The sequence below is a fragment of the Thamnophis sirtalis genome, unplaced genomic scaffold, assembly GCF_051295495.1.
Source record: "Thamnophis sirtalis isolate CommonGarterSnake01/CBP01778 unplaced genomic scaffold, rThaSir2_p1.2 scaffold_4, whole genome shotgun sequence".
Lineage (NCBI taxonomy): Eukaryota > Metazoa > Chordata > Lepidosauria > Squamata > Natricidae > Thamnophis > Thamnophis sirtalis.
In genome coordinates this window covers 83700042-83717096 of record NW_028261384.1, presented here as the reverse complement: position 1 = coordinate 83717096, position 17055 = coordinate 83700042, and the positions used below count along the sequence as shown (strand labels likewise).

General features: G+C 40.2%; 1 protein-coding gene across 11 annotated transcripts in view; it reads left to right on the top strand.

Moving 5' to 3' along the window:
• EPHA5 (EPH receptor A5) overlaps positions 1 to 17055 on the top strand; it is a 223685-nt gene that overhangs the window by 109731 nt on the left and 96899 nt on the right. For all 11 annotated transcript variants that reach the window (XM_014062024.2, XM_014062025.2, XM_087713222.1 and 8 more), the window contains exon 4: positions 10099 to 10254. In XM_014062024.2, coding sequence (XP_013917499.2) covers positions 10099 to 10254 — 156 coding nt within the window. The remainder of the gene's footprint in view (positions 1 to 10098; positions 10255 to 17055) is intronic.

Sequence of the window (17055 nt, the reverse complement as noted above, 5' to 3'; positions counted from 1 at the left end):
GACTTTTTAAAAAAGATTTTGTTTTACTATATAAATACAAAGAAGAGAAGAAAAAACAGGAAATTAAGGGAAGAAGGGGAATGGGGAAAACTGTGTGAGATACAAGGGGAAAGAGAAAAAGAAAGAAAAAGGGCATTTACTTCCAACTCTTCTTGGTACAGTACAAGATGTAAATACTCCAACCTAATTTTTTTGTTTTTACACATTACCGTATAACTAGCTATTCCCACAACAGCAAATCTTCCTGATCAACAAAACCAAAGTCAAAGTTTTTTTCTTTTTTCTTCACAAGCACAAACTCCAGAAGTGATATCCAAATAAAAACATATTTTCTTCAACAGCAGCTCAGTCTCCTGCCAAAATAGGTAAGAAATTGGTAAAACCTACCTACTTAGGTGAATTCGTGTCACAAGAACCACATGGTTTACATCCCAGGGTTCTGAAGAAATTGACAGATGATATCTCGGAACCACTGAAATCATGCCAGACAAACCTTCTTCTTTGACAAAGTGACTAAATTAGTGGATCAGGGAAAAGCTGTGGACATAGTTTAATTTCAGAAATGCTTTTGACAAAGTAGATCATAGTCCACATTTTGGTATGATAGAACAGTGTGGGATAGAAAAATCCCCACTAGATGAATTCACAGTTGTCTAATCACTGTGCTCAGCATGTTGTCCTCAATGGAACTATATCTACATGGAGGAAACATGTAGTAATATACTTCAGCATTTTTCTTGGGCCCAGTGCTCTTCAACATTTTCATAAATGATTTGGATGAGGCTTTAGAAGGGGAATACATCAAATTTGCAGACAACAAGCTAAACTGGGGCTGGGGCTGGGGATTGAGAAATGTCTGAAAGATAGATTCAAGATTCAGAAGAGTCTTGGTAGATTTGAGCATTGGGCCCTATTCAAGAAGATGCAGTTCAGTAGTAAGAAAAGTAAGGTTCTACACTTAGGCAGGTAAAACTAAATGCACAGGTTTAGAATTGACATACCGGGCTCAACAGCAGTAACTGTGAGAGGGATCTTGGTGTCTTGTTTAAGTATAAACTAGCAATGTGCTGGAGCTGCCAAAAAAACCCCAATGCAGTTCTAGCCTGCATCCTACAGAGAAATAGCATCAGGATCAGAGGAAATAATACTATTGTTCTGTACTGCACTAGTGAGGCCACACTTTGAATACAGCATCCAGTTTTGATAATCACAAAACAAAAAAGACCCTAGAAAAACTGCAGAGTAGAGCAACAAAATGATAAGGACTTTGGAGATTAAATTGTATGATGAACAATTAAGGAAACTAGGTATGCCTAGCCTAAGGAAGAGAAGGCTTGGGATGATTGCATAGCTGTCTTCCAATAATTGAGAGACTATCACAGAAAAGAGGGGATTGACTTATTCTCCAAAGAAGGAATAGATGAAAACTTGTTAATTAGAAATCTAGTTTAAGGAGAAATTTCCTGACAGTTAGAACAGTTAATTAATTGAACAGTTTGCCTCTTGGAATTGTGGGTACTCCATCACTGAAAGTTTTCAGAAAAGATTGGACAGCCATTTGTCCAGGCAGTAAGGTTTCCTGTCTTGGCTAGCAGTTGGACTAAAACACCTCCAAAGTCCCTTCCAGCCCTATGATTCTTCACTGAGATTTTCTAGATATATTGGCAATATATCATTCCTGAATCCTTATGATTGAATTTTAGTCAACTAGTAACTTCTTATTCTTTAAAGATCCAGTCACTCCATCCGCAATTAGAAATGTTGGAAATAACGTTTCAGAGAGTGCGTTTAATCCCATTGCTTAGAAGGTTGCACTAAAAGACCAACAACATGCCTATTTTGAAATTTTATCTGTTTTAATGCTGGAGTAGCATAAATCATCAGATTAGCAAATAATATTTATTGTATTTAATTTCTCTATTTTTATTTCTATTCTTCTGCAGTTAATTACAGCTGTAATCTTAAAATAGTTCCCTTTTAACCTTCAATTATTTGTTTTATGTTATCATTTAATTAGGTCTCATCTTAATTTTAATATTGGATATTATAAAAAGTGTTGAGTATTATAAAAAAATCAATTGATTTTAACTAATGAAAGTTAGCCATAAGTGAGTGTTGACATAGAGTGTCTGCATATTATAAAGAATATTGTGGGAGCTGTGTTCCTACATGCTATTTTTCAAGTTGCTTTGGAAAGACATTCCATTTTGCATTCTATTCGCATCTTTCTGATGAAATCAAAGGAGCCTGAAGTAAGCAAAGGAATGCACTAAATTGAACACATAAATTGCTTCTTTGACTCCTTGACAGATTTAACTAGCATCCTGTAAAAAATGCCACAAAATAACATACTGTCAGATCTAGTTCTTCTTTTCATTAAACTAGAGATACCCAATTCCAGCAACTGATTTTATTATTCATTTTATAATTTACAATTAGATACAAGCATACATATTAATTATAATTGTATGATCACCTGAACCATTGTATGATTAGAAACGAAGTCATTCTGCTGCTTCAGATCTGACAGCATGTTATTTTGTAGCATTCATTACAGGATGCTAGCAATGTTCCAATATCTCAAGGGTTGCCACAAAGAAGAGGGAGTTGGACTATTCTCAAAGTACCCAAGGGCAGGACACGAAGCAATGATGGAAACTAATGAAGGAGAGAAACAACCTAGAATTAAGAATTTTCCTGACAATTAAAACAATTGACCAACGGAACAACTTGCCTCCAGAAGTTGTGAATGCTCCAACACTGGAGGCTTTTAAAAAGGGACTGAACAACTATTTATCTGAAATGACATAGGGCAGATATGTCAAACACAAAGCCGATGGGCCGGATTCGGCCCGCTATGAGCTCAGATTTGGCCGGCAGGGCGGTTCTGGGGGGGGGGACTGGCTGACCCTGGTACATGCACAGACAGTGTTCAGCAGCAGTTGTAGCCCACATTTGCGCCTTGGGGCTCTACAATCCACACAACGCAGGTGGGCCCAAGTGCTGTGACTGCTGGACTAGGCCTCCCAGCAGCAGGCAGAGGCTGAGGCATGGGGGGAGACATGTGATCAGCCTGCTGGATGTGCCGGGCAGTCCCCTACCCACTCCAACTGTTTGTTTTTGCTTGCCCATGGCTGCTGTGGCTGGGATGGGGCAGGTGGCTGCATGACCACCCAGTGGGCCAAATCGTGTTCCTCCACTTGAGATTCCTCTCCCCACTCTTCCCTCTTCAAGCCCAGCCCCATATGCCCTGCACCCATGCACCTTGGGGCCTTGCAGCCACTCCCACTTCACCATCTGCCTCACCTTGCCTCGCCTCGCGACTATGGCACCACCAAGAGCAGCCCCCTCCAGCAGGAGCCCCACTGCTTCTCATTCTCCCATCCCAGGAAGTCCAGCCCAAGCAAGGAGAGCAAACACAGCAGCAGCAGCCTTGAGAAGCCAAGCGCAACCAAGCATCTTTGGGGAAGCAGGGCCAGGCTGCAGGGTCCTGGTACCCCAGGAGCTTAAGGGCTGGGCAACTGCAGCCCAGGGCTCCTGGAAACCCACACTGCTGTCCGGGGGCCCACACAAAGCCTGAGTAGGTTGATGAGGCTCATCCGGTTGAGGCCCCAGCTTGATGTGAGCAATGTCCAGCTGGCCATGCCCACCCACTCAGTCAGCTGCGACTACCAGGCTATGCCAACTCTGGCCCCAAACCCCTCTCCTCCGAAGGGCAACCACAATCCTGATGCAGTCCTCAATGAAATTTGAGTTTGAAACCCCTGATACAAGGCTTCCTGCCTAAGCAGGGAATTGAACTAGAAGACATCCAAGGTCCTATTCTATTCTATTCTATTCTCAAGGAATATATCATGGCACTTCAAAAACAGTGAAGTTAATTATTGTGTGCTAAAAAGAATTTTGAAAATATTGCAAATTATATAGTTTCATTATTTTCTGCCTTTGAAAATACTGATCAGTACTGCCACAAGACCCACTAGGCTGCAGTGTGGGCCATTAAGGCATCCATGTCTGCATCCTTCTTTAATAGGGCCTCCATACTATGGCTTCGCAAGCTCCAGGCCAAACTATCCTCGCCAGGACATAAATAAGATAATAGCAGCAGTTAAGTATTCAGTGGATGCCACACTCAGTGCTGCCAAGTTTGTGTCCAGGACCTTGGCCTCTAACGTTACCACACAACGCTTCTTGTGGCTTCACCACTGGAATGCGGACATGAGGTCAAAAAGGAAGTTAGCAGCATCTCCCTTCAAGGCCGGGAACTTATTTGGGGATTCCTTGGACCCAGTCCTTATGGAAAACAAGGTCCTCCCCTCTGTCCCCAAGAAGGCAGATCGTAGGTGAACGTCCTATTTTTCCAGGCAAGCGCCTCAGGCGTGCCAAATCTGGCACCTTCCACGTCCTCTTTTTACCGTCCCTATATCCAAGGCTCTGATTGTTCCCAAGACCAGCAGCCATTTCAGGATAGGAACAAGCAGAGTAATTTCTCTAGGTAGCCATTTCGAGGAGAGTCCAATTCCAGACCCTTTTGCTGCAACAAGTGGCCACCATTTGATCCCTCCCATAGGCAGGTGTCTTCAGCTATTCGCCAGCCAGTGGGAGTCGATCTCCAATGACCAGTGGGTCCTCCAGACAGTGAGGCAGGGCCTCACCCTGGAGTTCATTTCCCCCCATGCTTTATCCCTTGCCCCACTCCCTCCTGCCTGACGAAGAGGGGCCTCATGGAAGGCGAGATACACCATCTTCTTGAGATAAGGCCCATCGAAAGGGTTCTCATAGACCAGGAGGGCAGAGGTTTCTACTCCATCCTGTTCCTAGTTCCCAAACTTGAGGGGCCTGGAGGGCAATTTTGGACTTGAAGCAGCTAAACATCCATCTGGCCTACAGGCGCTTCAACATGCAGTCACTTCAGCCAATCCTTGGCTACAGGCAGGGAGACCTCCTAACATCCATAGATCTGAAGGAAGCATACCTACAAGTTCCAAACCAACAGTTGCAAAGAAGATTCCTGAGGTACTGCTTAACAGGACTCCATTATCAGTACAGAGCCCTGCCATTCAACCTGTCATCGGCAACCAGGATCTTCACCAAGTTGCTGTTGGGGGTAGCAGCATCTCTCTAGTCACACCCCATAAGACTTCAATGTTACCTGGATGGTATCCTGATTCAATCATCCTCCCACCAGCAGGCTTTACATAATCTTTCAACATGGAGAAGAATCACCTGTTCCCCACCACCAGACTGCTTCATCTGGAGGCGGTGATAGATACCCGGTCTTGCCAGGTGTTTCTATCCGAGGAGTGGATAAACAGCATCCAGTTGATGACTCAGCAGGTCCTGACCTCACGTCAGATGACTGTAGTCATCTTGTCTTAATTATTCAGCAAGATGATATCCTGCCTCAACATAGTGCCTTGGCACGCCTGCACTTGAGAGCTTTAGTGGTTCCTGCTCCCACTACAGAGGGCCAATGCCAGCAACTCCCTTGCCAGAGTTCAGGTACCACAGAGGTTCTCAGATCACTATATTGGTGACAATCTCTGGCCGTGACAAGAGGCAGCCTCTTCAAGGAGCCGGCCCATCTCACCATCACAACAAATGTCAGCCTATTTGGGTGGGGCACACATCTTCGCAACAAGGCAGGTGGTCCATGCAGGAGTCATCCCACAGCATCAATTGGTTGGAGCTGAGGGCAATCCACCTCTCTCTGCGATGGTTCAGGTCAGAGATACAATACCACCATGTCTTGACCCTAACAGACAACGTTGCAACCAAGGCGGATGTGAATTGGCAGGGAGGCACCTGTTCCAGATTTGTCATGGCGGAGGCTGAGAGCCTGGGCAGGTGGGCAGAATGTCACCTCAACTCCATCACGGCAGAGCACATCTCCGGGGTTGTCAACGTTCAAGTGAATTTTCTGAGCCGGACCACCATCGATCAGTCAGTATGGAGACTGCATCCAGACTTATTTCTTCAAATATTGATGTGGTTCAGTCCCCCGATAGTCGACCTCTTTGCATGCCTGGAGAATGCTCACCTACCCAGGTTCTTTTCCAGGTTCCCCACACTTCAACCGGAGGGGATCAATGCCCTTCATTGCCAATGGCCCCCAGGGCTCCTGTACACATTTCTGCCACTGCCCTTCTTGCCCAGAGTGATCAGGAAGATCATAGCGGAACAAATTGAAGTCATCCTTGTGGCCCCACATTGACACAGACGGCTCTAGTTTGCCAATCTCGTCAGCCTTTCCATTGCCAAGCCCTGGAGAATTCCTCAGGGCTGGGTCTCTCTCAATCAGGGGGTCTTCCTCCATCTGGAGCCTCAGTGGATCCAGTTGACCACCTGGAACTTGAGAGGAACCTCCTGAGATGGGATAACCTTTCCAATGTGGTTTTCTGGACCATACAGGCTTCCAGATGAGACTCCACCATCAGAATCTATGGCATCACCTGGTCTAGCTTTTCTCGTTGGTGTTCCAGCAAGCACATTGACCCCGTTGCACATCCATACCGCAGGTGCTGGACTCTTTGTAGGAAGGCCTCGACAAGGGGTTGGCACCCAACACTCTCAGACACCAGGTGGTTGCGCTAGCAACAATCCTTTCCAAGGACTCTCACATTTCTCTCAGCCAGCATCCCAAGGTGTGTAGCTTTCCGAAAGAGGCCACCAATCTCCACCCCCCCCTTCATCCATTGCTTCCCATCTTGGGAGCTTTCCACCGTACTCCCAGCCCTTACCTGCACTCTGTTCAAACCAATCCACACCTCTAGTCTCAGACATCTAATGTTTGAAACAGTCTAGTTATGTCGGCTAGGCGGATCTCGGAGCTAACGGCCGTATTAGTCAGGGAGGACTTATGCATCATTCACCATGACAGGGTCATCCTCCAACTAGATCCTTCATCTATCCCAAAAATCAACTCCTGGTTCCATCAGGCCCAGGAGGTCATATTGCCAGACTTTTGCCTGAAGCCATAACATCCCAGGGAACGATGTTGGCATACTCTGGATGACCAAAGGGATCTGAAAAGATACATCAAGATGACAGCCTCTTTTAGGAGATCTGAAGCACTCTTCATCTCCTTCCAGCCAGCCTCGATGTGTCGCAAAGTCATCTCTTCAACCATCAGTCGCTGGCTCAGAGCTTGTATCACCCTACCCTATGAACACCGGGCCAAGCCATTGCCATGTCAAATAACAGCTCATTCCACATGGAGTGCAGCTACCACCATAGCCTAGGGGATGCAAGCTTCAATTGAGGAGATCTGCAGGGCAGCTACTTGGGCCTCGGCCTCTGTCTTCGTATGAAATTATAAATTAGACAAGTTCGCATCCGCTGAAGCAGTGTTCAGGAGACGAGTGTTACAGTGAGTTCACTCCAGCACGGAGGCCTCTAGCACATCTGTCAAGGATACTGACAGACTTGAACACTGGGCCTTACCTAACAAAATGAATTTCAACCTAGAAAAGTAAGGTTTTATACTTAGGCAAGAAAAACCAAATATACAGGCACAGAAGAAGTGGAACATCACTCAATAGCAATAACTGTGGGAGGAATCTTGGAGTGCTAGTGGACAATCACTCAAATATGAACCAGCAGTGTGCTGTAGCTGCCAAAAAGCCAATACACTTCTAGGCTGCATTAACAGAGAGATAGAATCAAGATCATTTGAAGTACAGGTAATCCTCAACTTACAACAGTTCATTTAGTGACCATTCATAGTTACAACATCACTGAAAAAAATGTTACTTATTACCATTTTTCACAGTTACAATCTTTGTAGCATCTCCTTACATGATCAAAATTCAGATACTTGGCAACTGGCTCATACCTATGACTCTTGTAGTATCTCAGGGTCATGTGATCATTTTTTGCAACCTTCTGACAAGCAAAGTCAATGGAGAAGCAAGATTCGCTTAAAAACCAGATTACTAACTTACTGAACAACCAAGTTACTAATGCATTTTAAGTTATTTATTTTCAAACTTTGAAATGTTTAGAGGTTAACTTTTGTTTCTCTTCCCTTTGGAAATTAATTGGATATCATGCATATCATGCTGCCAATGTCATCATCAAATTGCACTTTTTATCAAAATTTATAAAAGAATCCTGAATTGTTAGTTTGCATAAAATAGCACCATATCATATATTTTATGTTATAATAATTTTACCTATTTTAACTCAATAAATTTAAGATAAAGAGCCTGTTCTTTGTAGACAAGCTGCAATAGGAGTTTATGTATTGCTTTCATTCTGGATACAAGTGGATTTAGTTATAGCTTTCATATATGAAGTATGATAAGGATTCTCCTGCCTGCCACCTCCATCCCTTTGGATATTGAAATGTAATATAAAACAGCTCTCTGTATAAGTCAATGTTTAGAGATAGCTTTGGGGTAAATAATCCTGCATTTCATGCCAAGAACCATAAAGCTTGGGTGATTCATGAACAGTGCAAAAATAGAAATTCAATTATGAATGCACTTTCAGGCTATATAAACTTTTAATTTATATCCACTTTTGGGTCTCAGAAAGTATCAGTGTCCAAACAAGTTCCTACAAGAATAATTTCTGTCTCTGTGGGTGCCTCCCCCACCGCCTTAAAATAGTGGTACTTATTTACTGTTGTTTATACTGTTGGTGGTGGTTTCAATATATATTGCTACTGTTTTTAGAGGACATGTAGCAATATATAATTGTATGTCACCCAAAATTCATAGGCCCAACATTTATCCAAACTGGGCCATGTTTGCTAGTTCACATTATATTTGCTTAGTTCAAGCAGAAAATGGATTGGATTGAATTCTGTTTTAAAATCCATCATCCACACCTCTTTTCTGGTGTTATTTGCTTGTTCTCTGAAAATAAGTCAATGCTCATTTTCTCTTTCCACTCCTCCTGATGGTTTGAAGACTGAAATCTGAAGTAGCTTGACTATAGAGATACTAAATTGTGAAGACAATTGGACATATCTGGCTTTCAACATACTTTAAGGAAGCAATCAGATATGAAATGTCTGTTTGCAGATCCTCTAGGCTAAGGTGATCAGATGTCCCGCTTTTGGCGGGACAGTCACGATTTTCCAAAATTTGTCCCATGTCCCGCGGAGTGTTCAAAAAGTCCCGATTTTCCAAAAGAAAAAAAAGACGCCGAATCATCAATTTTAAAAAGGACACCGTTAAAAAAAAGTTTTTATTTCTCTGAAGTGTCGTTCCCGATGTGGCCTTTAGAGGGCAGTGGTTTCCTTCGCTCTGCTCGGCTCGTTCGCAGCACCCGATGAGGGGCGAGGCTCCCTCCCCTCCTGCCCGTGCGCGCGCCGCCGTGACATTTTTGCAACAGCCGTCTGGCGGCCTTAGATGGGGGGGGGGGCTTTCCAGCGGCGGCAGCGCGGCAAGGAGGAGGCTCTTCCAAACATGATCATATCTCCTTTCCTTTCGATCTGGTTGCTTTTCTCTGGTCTCCTTTTGGCGAGGGGGGGCGGCGGGAGGGGGGGGAGAAGATCTGTCATTTTCCTTCCTTTAAAAAAAAGGGGGGGAAACCCAGGATTTATTGCAAATAAAGAAATCCGCCTCATTTCTAATAGAAATTGAGCAGAATCTAAAGGGAGATCTGCTATTACTTATAAAAGAAACTCCACGGGGTTGAATTGGATATGGGGATGGGGGGGATTAAGTGTAATTTCATATAATGCCACTCTCCAAAAATAAAATAAAAAATAAAATGAAATACAAAAATAAAAATAATCCAAACCTTGCAACATTTTAAGAATACTACATCTTATGAAATCTGTCTCCTCTCATAATTCAGGTTTATTTGAATATATCAATCCATCTAGCCATCCATCCTGCTTTCTAAGTATTACCAAATAATTCCACATAGTTGTATATTTTAACTATAATTCAGTCTACCTTTTCAAAATTGACAAAGAATGAATCTATCAAAATAGATAGGAAGCCCATTTTCATTACTCACTAAAGTATTTCGATGTACTTTTTCTTTTCAATCAGAGCTTGTTCCTGAAGATTTCATTATAGAAATGTGTGCTAATGTTCACAAGAAAGCAATATCTCCTAACTATTGACTCTTCTCTTGCAGCATGCCAGCTGGGTTTCTTTAAGAATTCATCCCAAAGTCAAGGATGCACCAAATGCCCTCCACACAGTTTCACACGTGAAGAAGCATCAACATCCTGTATTTGTGAAGAGAATTATTTCCGAAAGGAATCTGATCCACTCACTATGGCTTGTACAAGTGAGTAATTGTTTTTACTATACAGAGTTATAAAATGTTATTTGAGCCATTTAACTGGAAGTGATTCGCTGGGTTTATTCAGGGAAGACCGTTACCATCCCAGAGCCTTCTTTCTTAATTTTGAACTTAAAATTTTGCATGAAGACTAATGAAAAATAAATGATAGGAAGAAAAGTAGGTTCGCTTTTCAAGGTAAAATTAGATGGCCAAAACAGGTGGCAACAGTAAGCTGATTTTGGATGATCTCAAGGAAGTTAAGCAGAGTTGAAACTTGTTAGTATTTGAATGGGAAATCACCAGGAGCATCCAAGGTGTTTTTAAGGGGTCTGAATCTCCAACATGGTAGACACAGCATTATGATCAAAACTTCACCCTTTTTATATGCATATATTGTCACCACTGGCTATAGGCTAGGCTGAACATTTAAAAAGACAGTGGCAAAGAACGTCTTCATTGTTGTCATGAAAATTGTGTGGCTATATGCAAGTCCTTACCAGGAAACAAGTTCAACTGAAATATTTCTTTGCCTTTACACATTATCATCTTCATCTGCTTTTATATGCGAATGAGGGACAAAATTACAAATAGGACTTCATTATTTTATTGATTTTGACCTTAAATTAGTTTTTTAAAAAGTTGGATAGATTATTTCATATCTTCTGAAAGAAAGACCACGGACATTATATTTAAATCTCCATCTACTTTCAATTCAGTCCATTTTTGAAATGGTAGATTTCAGTACCTAAACCTCATCTTTTGGAAGGAGACTCAGTGGCCATTTTTGTTTGCTTGTTCATGTTTTGGTATGCTGATTTGTATTTCACACGGCTGTATGTACTTTGAAACTGATTCAGAAAGTATTTTGAACCTCAGATACCTGTTTTTGTTATACAGTAACTGCAGGAAATTGTTCATTGTCTTTGAACAATTTAAATTTACAAATAGCTAGGCACACATGGGAAAAAAACTTCTGTAACACATGTAGTCCTTGACTAACTTCATTTAAAGACCATTCAAAATTGCAACGGCACTAAAAAAATTTTTTATGATCATTTCAAATTCTTGGCAACTAACTCATGTTTATGCCAGTTGCAGTGTCCCGGGTCATATGGGCAGCTTTTGTGATCTTCTGACAAGCAAAGTCAGTGGAGGAGCCAGGTTCACTTAACAACCATGTGACTAATTTTAATAACTGCATTTATTCATTTAACAATTGTGGCAATCAAGGTCTTAAAATGGGCAAAATTCACTTAACAAATTAAAATTTTGGGCTCAAAAGTCAAGGACTACCTGTACTAAGTTGTATTATGACTTGCTTCTTTTGAGTTTGGCATGATACGTAAATTGTACCATTATAGCATTTCTATTAAATCATGACCGAAAATATGCCTTCATTATTTTATGGTGGGAATTGCTGGTGGGAATTGCTATGTAATGTCTGTAAGAAAAAAAAATATAAACTGAATGTCCAGGAAGCAAACAAATAGCAATAAGTACAACTGTGTGTAAAGTGTATGTAATTCTGCTCATATTGAAAATCTCAACAAATCTCTGAAGTGAACAGAAGCAAATAAAACCTCTACATATTTCTGCAAGCTTGACTGAATATTTTCTGTTCTGTTTTTTTTTAAAGTAATCTTTATTAGTTATACATTTTTTAAGAGTAAAACATACAAATACAAATACAATTTTAAACATACAACCCCCCACCCCCCCCACCCCCGAGGTGACAGTCATTCACAGCCCAACTTTTTTCTTTCCTTCCTCATTGTTAGGTCTCTAAGCCACATCTTCTCATTACAAAATTCAGGGATCTATTACAATACCCATGTTCACTTTTAACTTTCCCCATTTTAAGTCCCTGCTGTTCTCCTTGTCGCCCACATATACCATAAGTTCCAGCTAAGGTAATGTTCCGTTTCTCCTTTGTCCCTCAGCCAACCCGTCATTCTGTCTATTTCTGCACATTCATAGATCTTTTTAATCATAGCATCTTCCGACGGTATGGTAGTGGATTTCCAAAATTGTGCATAAGTTATTCTTGCGGCCACAATTATATGTAGACTCAAATGCCATATTGAACTGCTCATGTTTTCTGGTTTAATGCTTAGTAGAAGGTTCTTGGGTCTCCATTCCATGTTTGCCCCGGTAACCTCTTTTAGCCATTTTTTAATCCTTTTCCAGTATTTCGTGGCCTCAGTACAGGACCACCAAATATGGTAGAATGTGCCATCCTTTCTTCCACATTTCCAACACAATGGAGATAACCCAGGGAACATCTTGGCTAACCTCGTTGAGGGGAAGTGCCACCTATAAACCATCTTGTATATGTTTTGTTTGAATGCTGTAGATATTGTAAGTTTAATGGTCTTACTCTATAGATCCCACCATTTGCCCATTTCAATTTCATAGCCAAAGTTTCTCTCCCATGCTATTAGACGGCTTTTATCCATCTCTTCATTAGCATCTTGGCAGGTCAAAAATTGGTAAATCTTCGATAACATTTTCTTGTCTCCACCAAACAAAATCTTATCTAGCCCCTGAGGGTTTGGGTAGATCCCAAACCGTACCTTATCGCTTTTAAACCTGTTTCTAACCTGTAAATATTCCCACCATTCCAGATTCCTGCCCTGTTGCTCTAATTCCATCCTTGTTTTCATGTTTCCATCTTCTGTCATGATGTCTTTATATTTTATGTTTCTTGTCCAATTAAATACACTGGGATGCGTTAAGGCCTCTAATGGTGCCAACCAGCACGGAACCCTAAGATAGTATTTTTTCCTCATCTTTTCCCAGACCCCCATCAAAATCTTCCGAATATAATGTCCCATGAAGTACCTATGGGGGGTGTCTCTTTCTTGCCAGAGGAAAGCATGCCATCCCTGAGGGAGGTCATGTCCCTCTATAGCCAATAGGCGCCTTCTACTCAACATCACCCAATCCTTCACCCATGTCATAATTGCTGCATTATAATATGCTTCCCAGTTGGGTACTCCGAAGCCTCCCAGTTCTCTACATTTTTGCAATATTTGGGCTTTAATTCATGCTTTCTTGCCTTGCCATATAAATCGAGCCACTATTGTCTCCAAAGATTTTTAAAAAAAAATTGTCCAATTTAGTTGGTGCCGTTAGAAACAGAAACAAAAATTTTGGTAATACATATGTCTTGACTGTCGCAATCCTGCCCATCAAAGACAGTTGTTTACCACTCCAATTAGTCATATGTTTAGATACCTGCTGTAGCAATTTCATATAGTTATCTACCTTGATAAAGGAACATCTCTCCGTGAGCCAAATTCCCAAGTATTATATTTTATGGGCCATGTTAATCCCTAACAGGCTTTGTTCTTCCCTTTTCTGGTTCAGAGTCATATTCTTAATTAACAGTTTTGTCTTCTCTTTGTTTATACGTAGCCCCGCTATCCTACCGTACTCCTCTATTTTACGTAAAAGTTGTATCCCAGAAGCCATAGGATCCTCCAGGATAAAAACAAGGTCATCGGCGAAAGCCTGGACCTTAAATTCCTGAGCTTTAGCTCGTAACTCTTTAATTTGTGTGTCACTCCTCACTATTCTAAGAAGGGGTTCTAATGTGAGGATAAACAGTAGGGGGCATAACGGGCATCCTTGTCTTGTGCCTTTACCAATCTCAATATCACCCGCCTCTTCTCCATTTACCAATAATGTCGCAGTTTGTCGTACATAAATTGCCCGAATTGCATTGTGGGAATTGCTATGTAATGTCTGTAAGAAAAAAAAGTATAAACTGAATGTCCAGGAAGCAAACAAATAGCAATAAGTACAACTGTGTGTAAAGTGTAGGTAATTCTGCTCATATTGAAAACCTCAACAAATCTCTGAAGTGAACAGAAGCAAATAAAACCTCTACATATTTCTGCAAGCTTGACTGAATATTTTCTGTTCTGTTTTGTATGCATAATAATTTATTTCCAAACCTTACATGAATTAAATGTTATCAGTGGGATAATCTGGGGAAAATTTTTAAGGGAGACTAAAATGCATTTTAAAACTGTGAGAATCAAGTGTTCATCTTAATATAAGCTTTCTATTCTCTATTTTCTTAATTATTGCAAGCCATTCTGCTTATTTAAAGAAATAGAAAAGTACTATATAAATATACATACAGTATATATAGGGGTGGGTTTCTGCCAACATTACTGTTCATTCGGTGCGCTCACACGTACAGTTGCCTATAAATAGATCTGTGCATACACAGAACATTAAAAATGTCCCCCCTCCAAAAAAAAAGATGTTGCAGCAACAGGGGGAACCGGTTTAGGGCCGTGGCGAGCATGCCGTCGCTACTGGTTCGGTGACCCAGTCGCCATTTCCACTACCAGTTCCATCGAACTGGTGCGAACCTGTAAACCAAATGTGAATACTCTCTAATGTTTATATTCATATTAGAATTATGATGCTCAGTGCTGCTGAACAAATTACCAAAACAAATCAGAAACCTTGCTGAAGATTCATTTATATTTTTGGCAATTGCTTAAGGTAATTTCCTCAGTCTCATTTGCCCATATTATCATTTAATTAATTAGGATAATCTGTGTGATTCCTGTTTATAGATATAATCAACAACAATTATCAGATGAAAATCCATTGGTTTAAGTAAAAGAAACCAAGAAAGATAGTATTAAAGACAATTTGAAGGAAATGAAAGTAATATTTCCTCAGTCCAAATTACCAAATTACTTTTGGTGGCCATGCAAATTAAAATGTTTAATCTAACCTCTACAGTGTAATCTTTGTAATTCCTTGAGTATTTTACTGATCCTTTGTGTTTTTGTAGCAGTTTCTCTTTCCTAATAGAGTAGCCTGTGAAACTATTGCTGAGTGAACTGAATGAAAAATAGATCATTTGCAATTCTGGAATTGATCAAATTGGATTTTTTTTTCTTTTCTCCCTGACAAGTCTATTGTATTTTTCACCCTGTTCATAAAGAAACAAAGAAACAAACTTTCATTATTTTACAGCAGAGCTGTCAAAATCGGAGCCCGCGGACCAGATGCGTCACACACTGGCCTCACCCATACCCAGTTTAGTGAAGGGGGGAAAGTTGCAATACATCACGTGATGTCAAGGGTTTGACACCCCTGTTTTAAAGCAACAAAGTGAAAAACTATAGAGGTTTAAGCAGTGAATAGTGACATTACTAAAATAAAAAATGTTGGGAAACCATTCTCTTTCATAGTAGTTTGCTGCTGAAAGTCAGCAGCATGATTTTTAAGACTCTGCAAAAAGGGAGAATGAGCCTAAGGTTTTTTGTTTTTGATCCAAATTTTCAGATAAAAGAAATATTATTTGACTTTTCTATGCATGTTGAGTCAACAGTCCCCCTAATGCTCAACATTACTACACTTGATCTAATCCAAAAAATTGAAAAGTGATTAGCATTTTTCACAATATCCAGATTACATCTGTTTTATGATGGCTGTGTTACAATATTTGTACTACAGCATCTAATCACCTTCTATTACATAACATGGAATTATCTTCTGGATAAAAAAAAATTGATCCATTAATTAGGCCAATATGCATGATTCATCATTAATCACTGTCCTAATGTCCATTATATTAACATATCTAGGTGCAGAAGAATGTAAGAAAGAGATAGGCTTCATGTGTATGAGCAGTCAAAAAAGAAACATGAGTAAGTTCAGAAAGCGAACTGAAAAGTTCTTGAAATACATAAAATCTTTAAAAAGTTAACAGGATCTGACCTTATTAGTACTTATGTAAGAGAGATCATCAGAAAACACCAACCGTACACTAACATTGCAAATTGAAAAACCAATTTCTGTATTCTTTCTAAGAAAACAGTATGGATATGTCTGCCGACAGTCAATCTTCAGCTAGGAGACTTAATCTTTTCCTGCAAAATATAACTTGTAAGGTGGGTATTGGCATATGAAATACATGCTTTGAATACTGAGAATTGAAATCATCAGTGATATGAAGGGATAGTGAAAAACAAGTTGTCTTAATATGCAGAATTGGTTGGGGTGGGGTGTAATAATTTCAGAAGCTGAAATTAATCTGCCATATTATCTCATTCAAAATGGGTGTGATACTTTGAATTCATACTCATTTGAATTTAGTAGAATGTTTTCTACTAAATCAGCAAATCAGTGGCTTTGAAAATTCACATGTAGGATAAAGGTAATAACCATTTTTGCCTCTCATCCATTTACCATCTTGTGATATTTAGGGATTTCTTGTCATGATCCATAAAGTTCCAGTTCAGCTAATAAAATCCTATTTTCACTAATTTGGCTACTACTTTAAAGGAACGATTTAATCTACTGATGTAGCATATTTTTCATTATAGGTATCTATAAAGTGAATATTCATTGAACCAAATAATTTCATGTATCTATAATCTACTTTCAGTCAACTACGCAGTGTAAAATACATGAAATCAACACGATAACTGGCCATGTAGAAGGATAGATGTAGATGAGTTGATGCATCATTCATTATAAACTGTTGCCTCTACTATATCTGTTTTCCAAATAAAGTTGAATTGTTAATAATGTGAAGATATAGTAAATAAAACTTGCATCAAGCATTTTGGAAAAATTACGCATTAGTGGGGAAAGGGACATTGGAGGAAGAACAGTAGAGGATTGAACATCTATTGTCCCTGATTTATGTTATTTATTTATTTATTTATATAACAAACTTCTTTACTGCCTGGCTTTTTCAGAGGGGCTCTGGATAGTGTACAATTTAATCAATATAATAAAACATTAAAAACCAAATAATTTAAGATT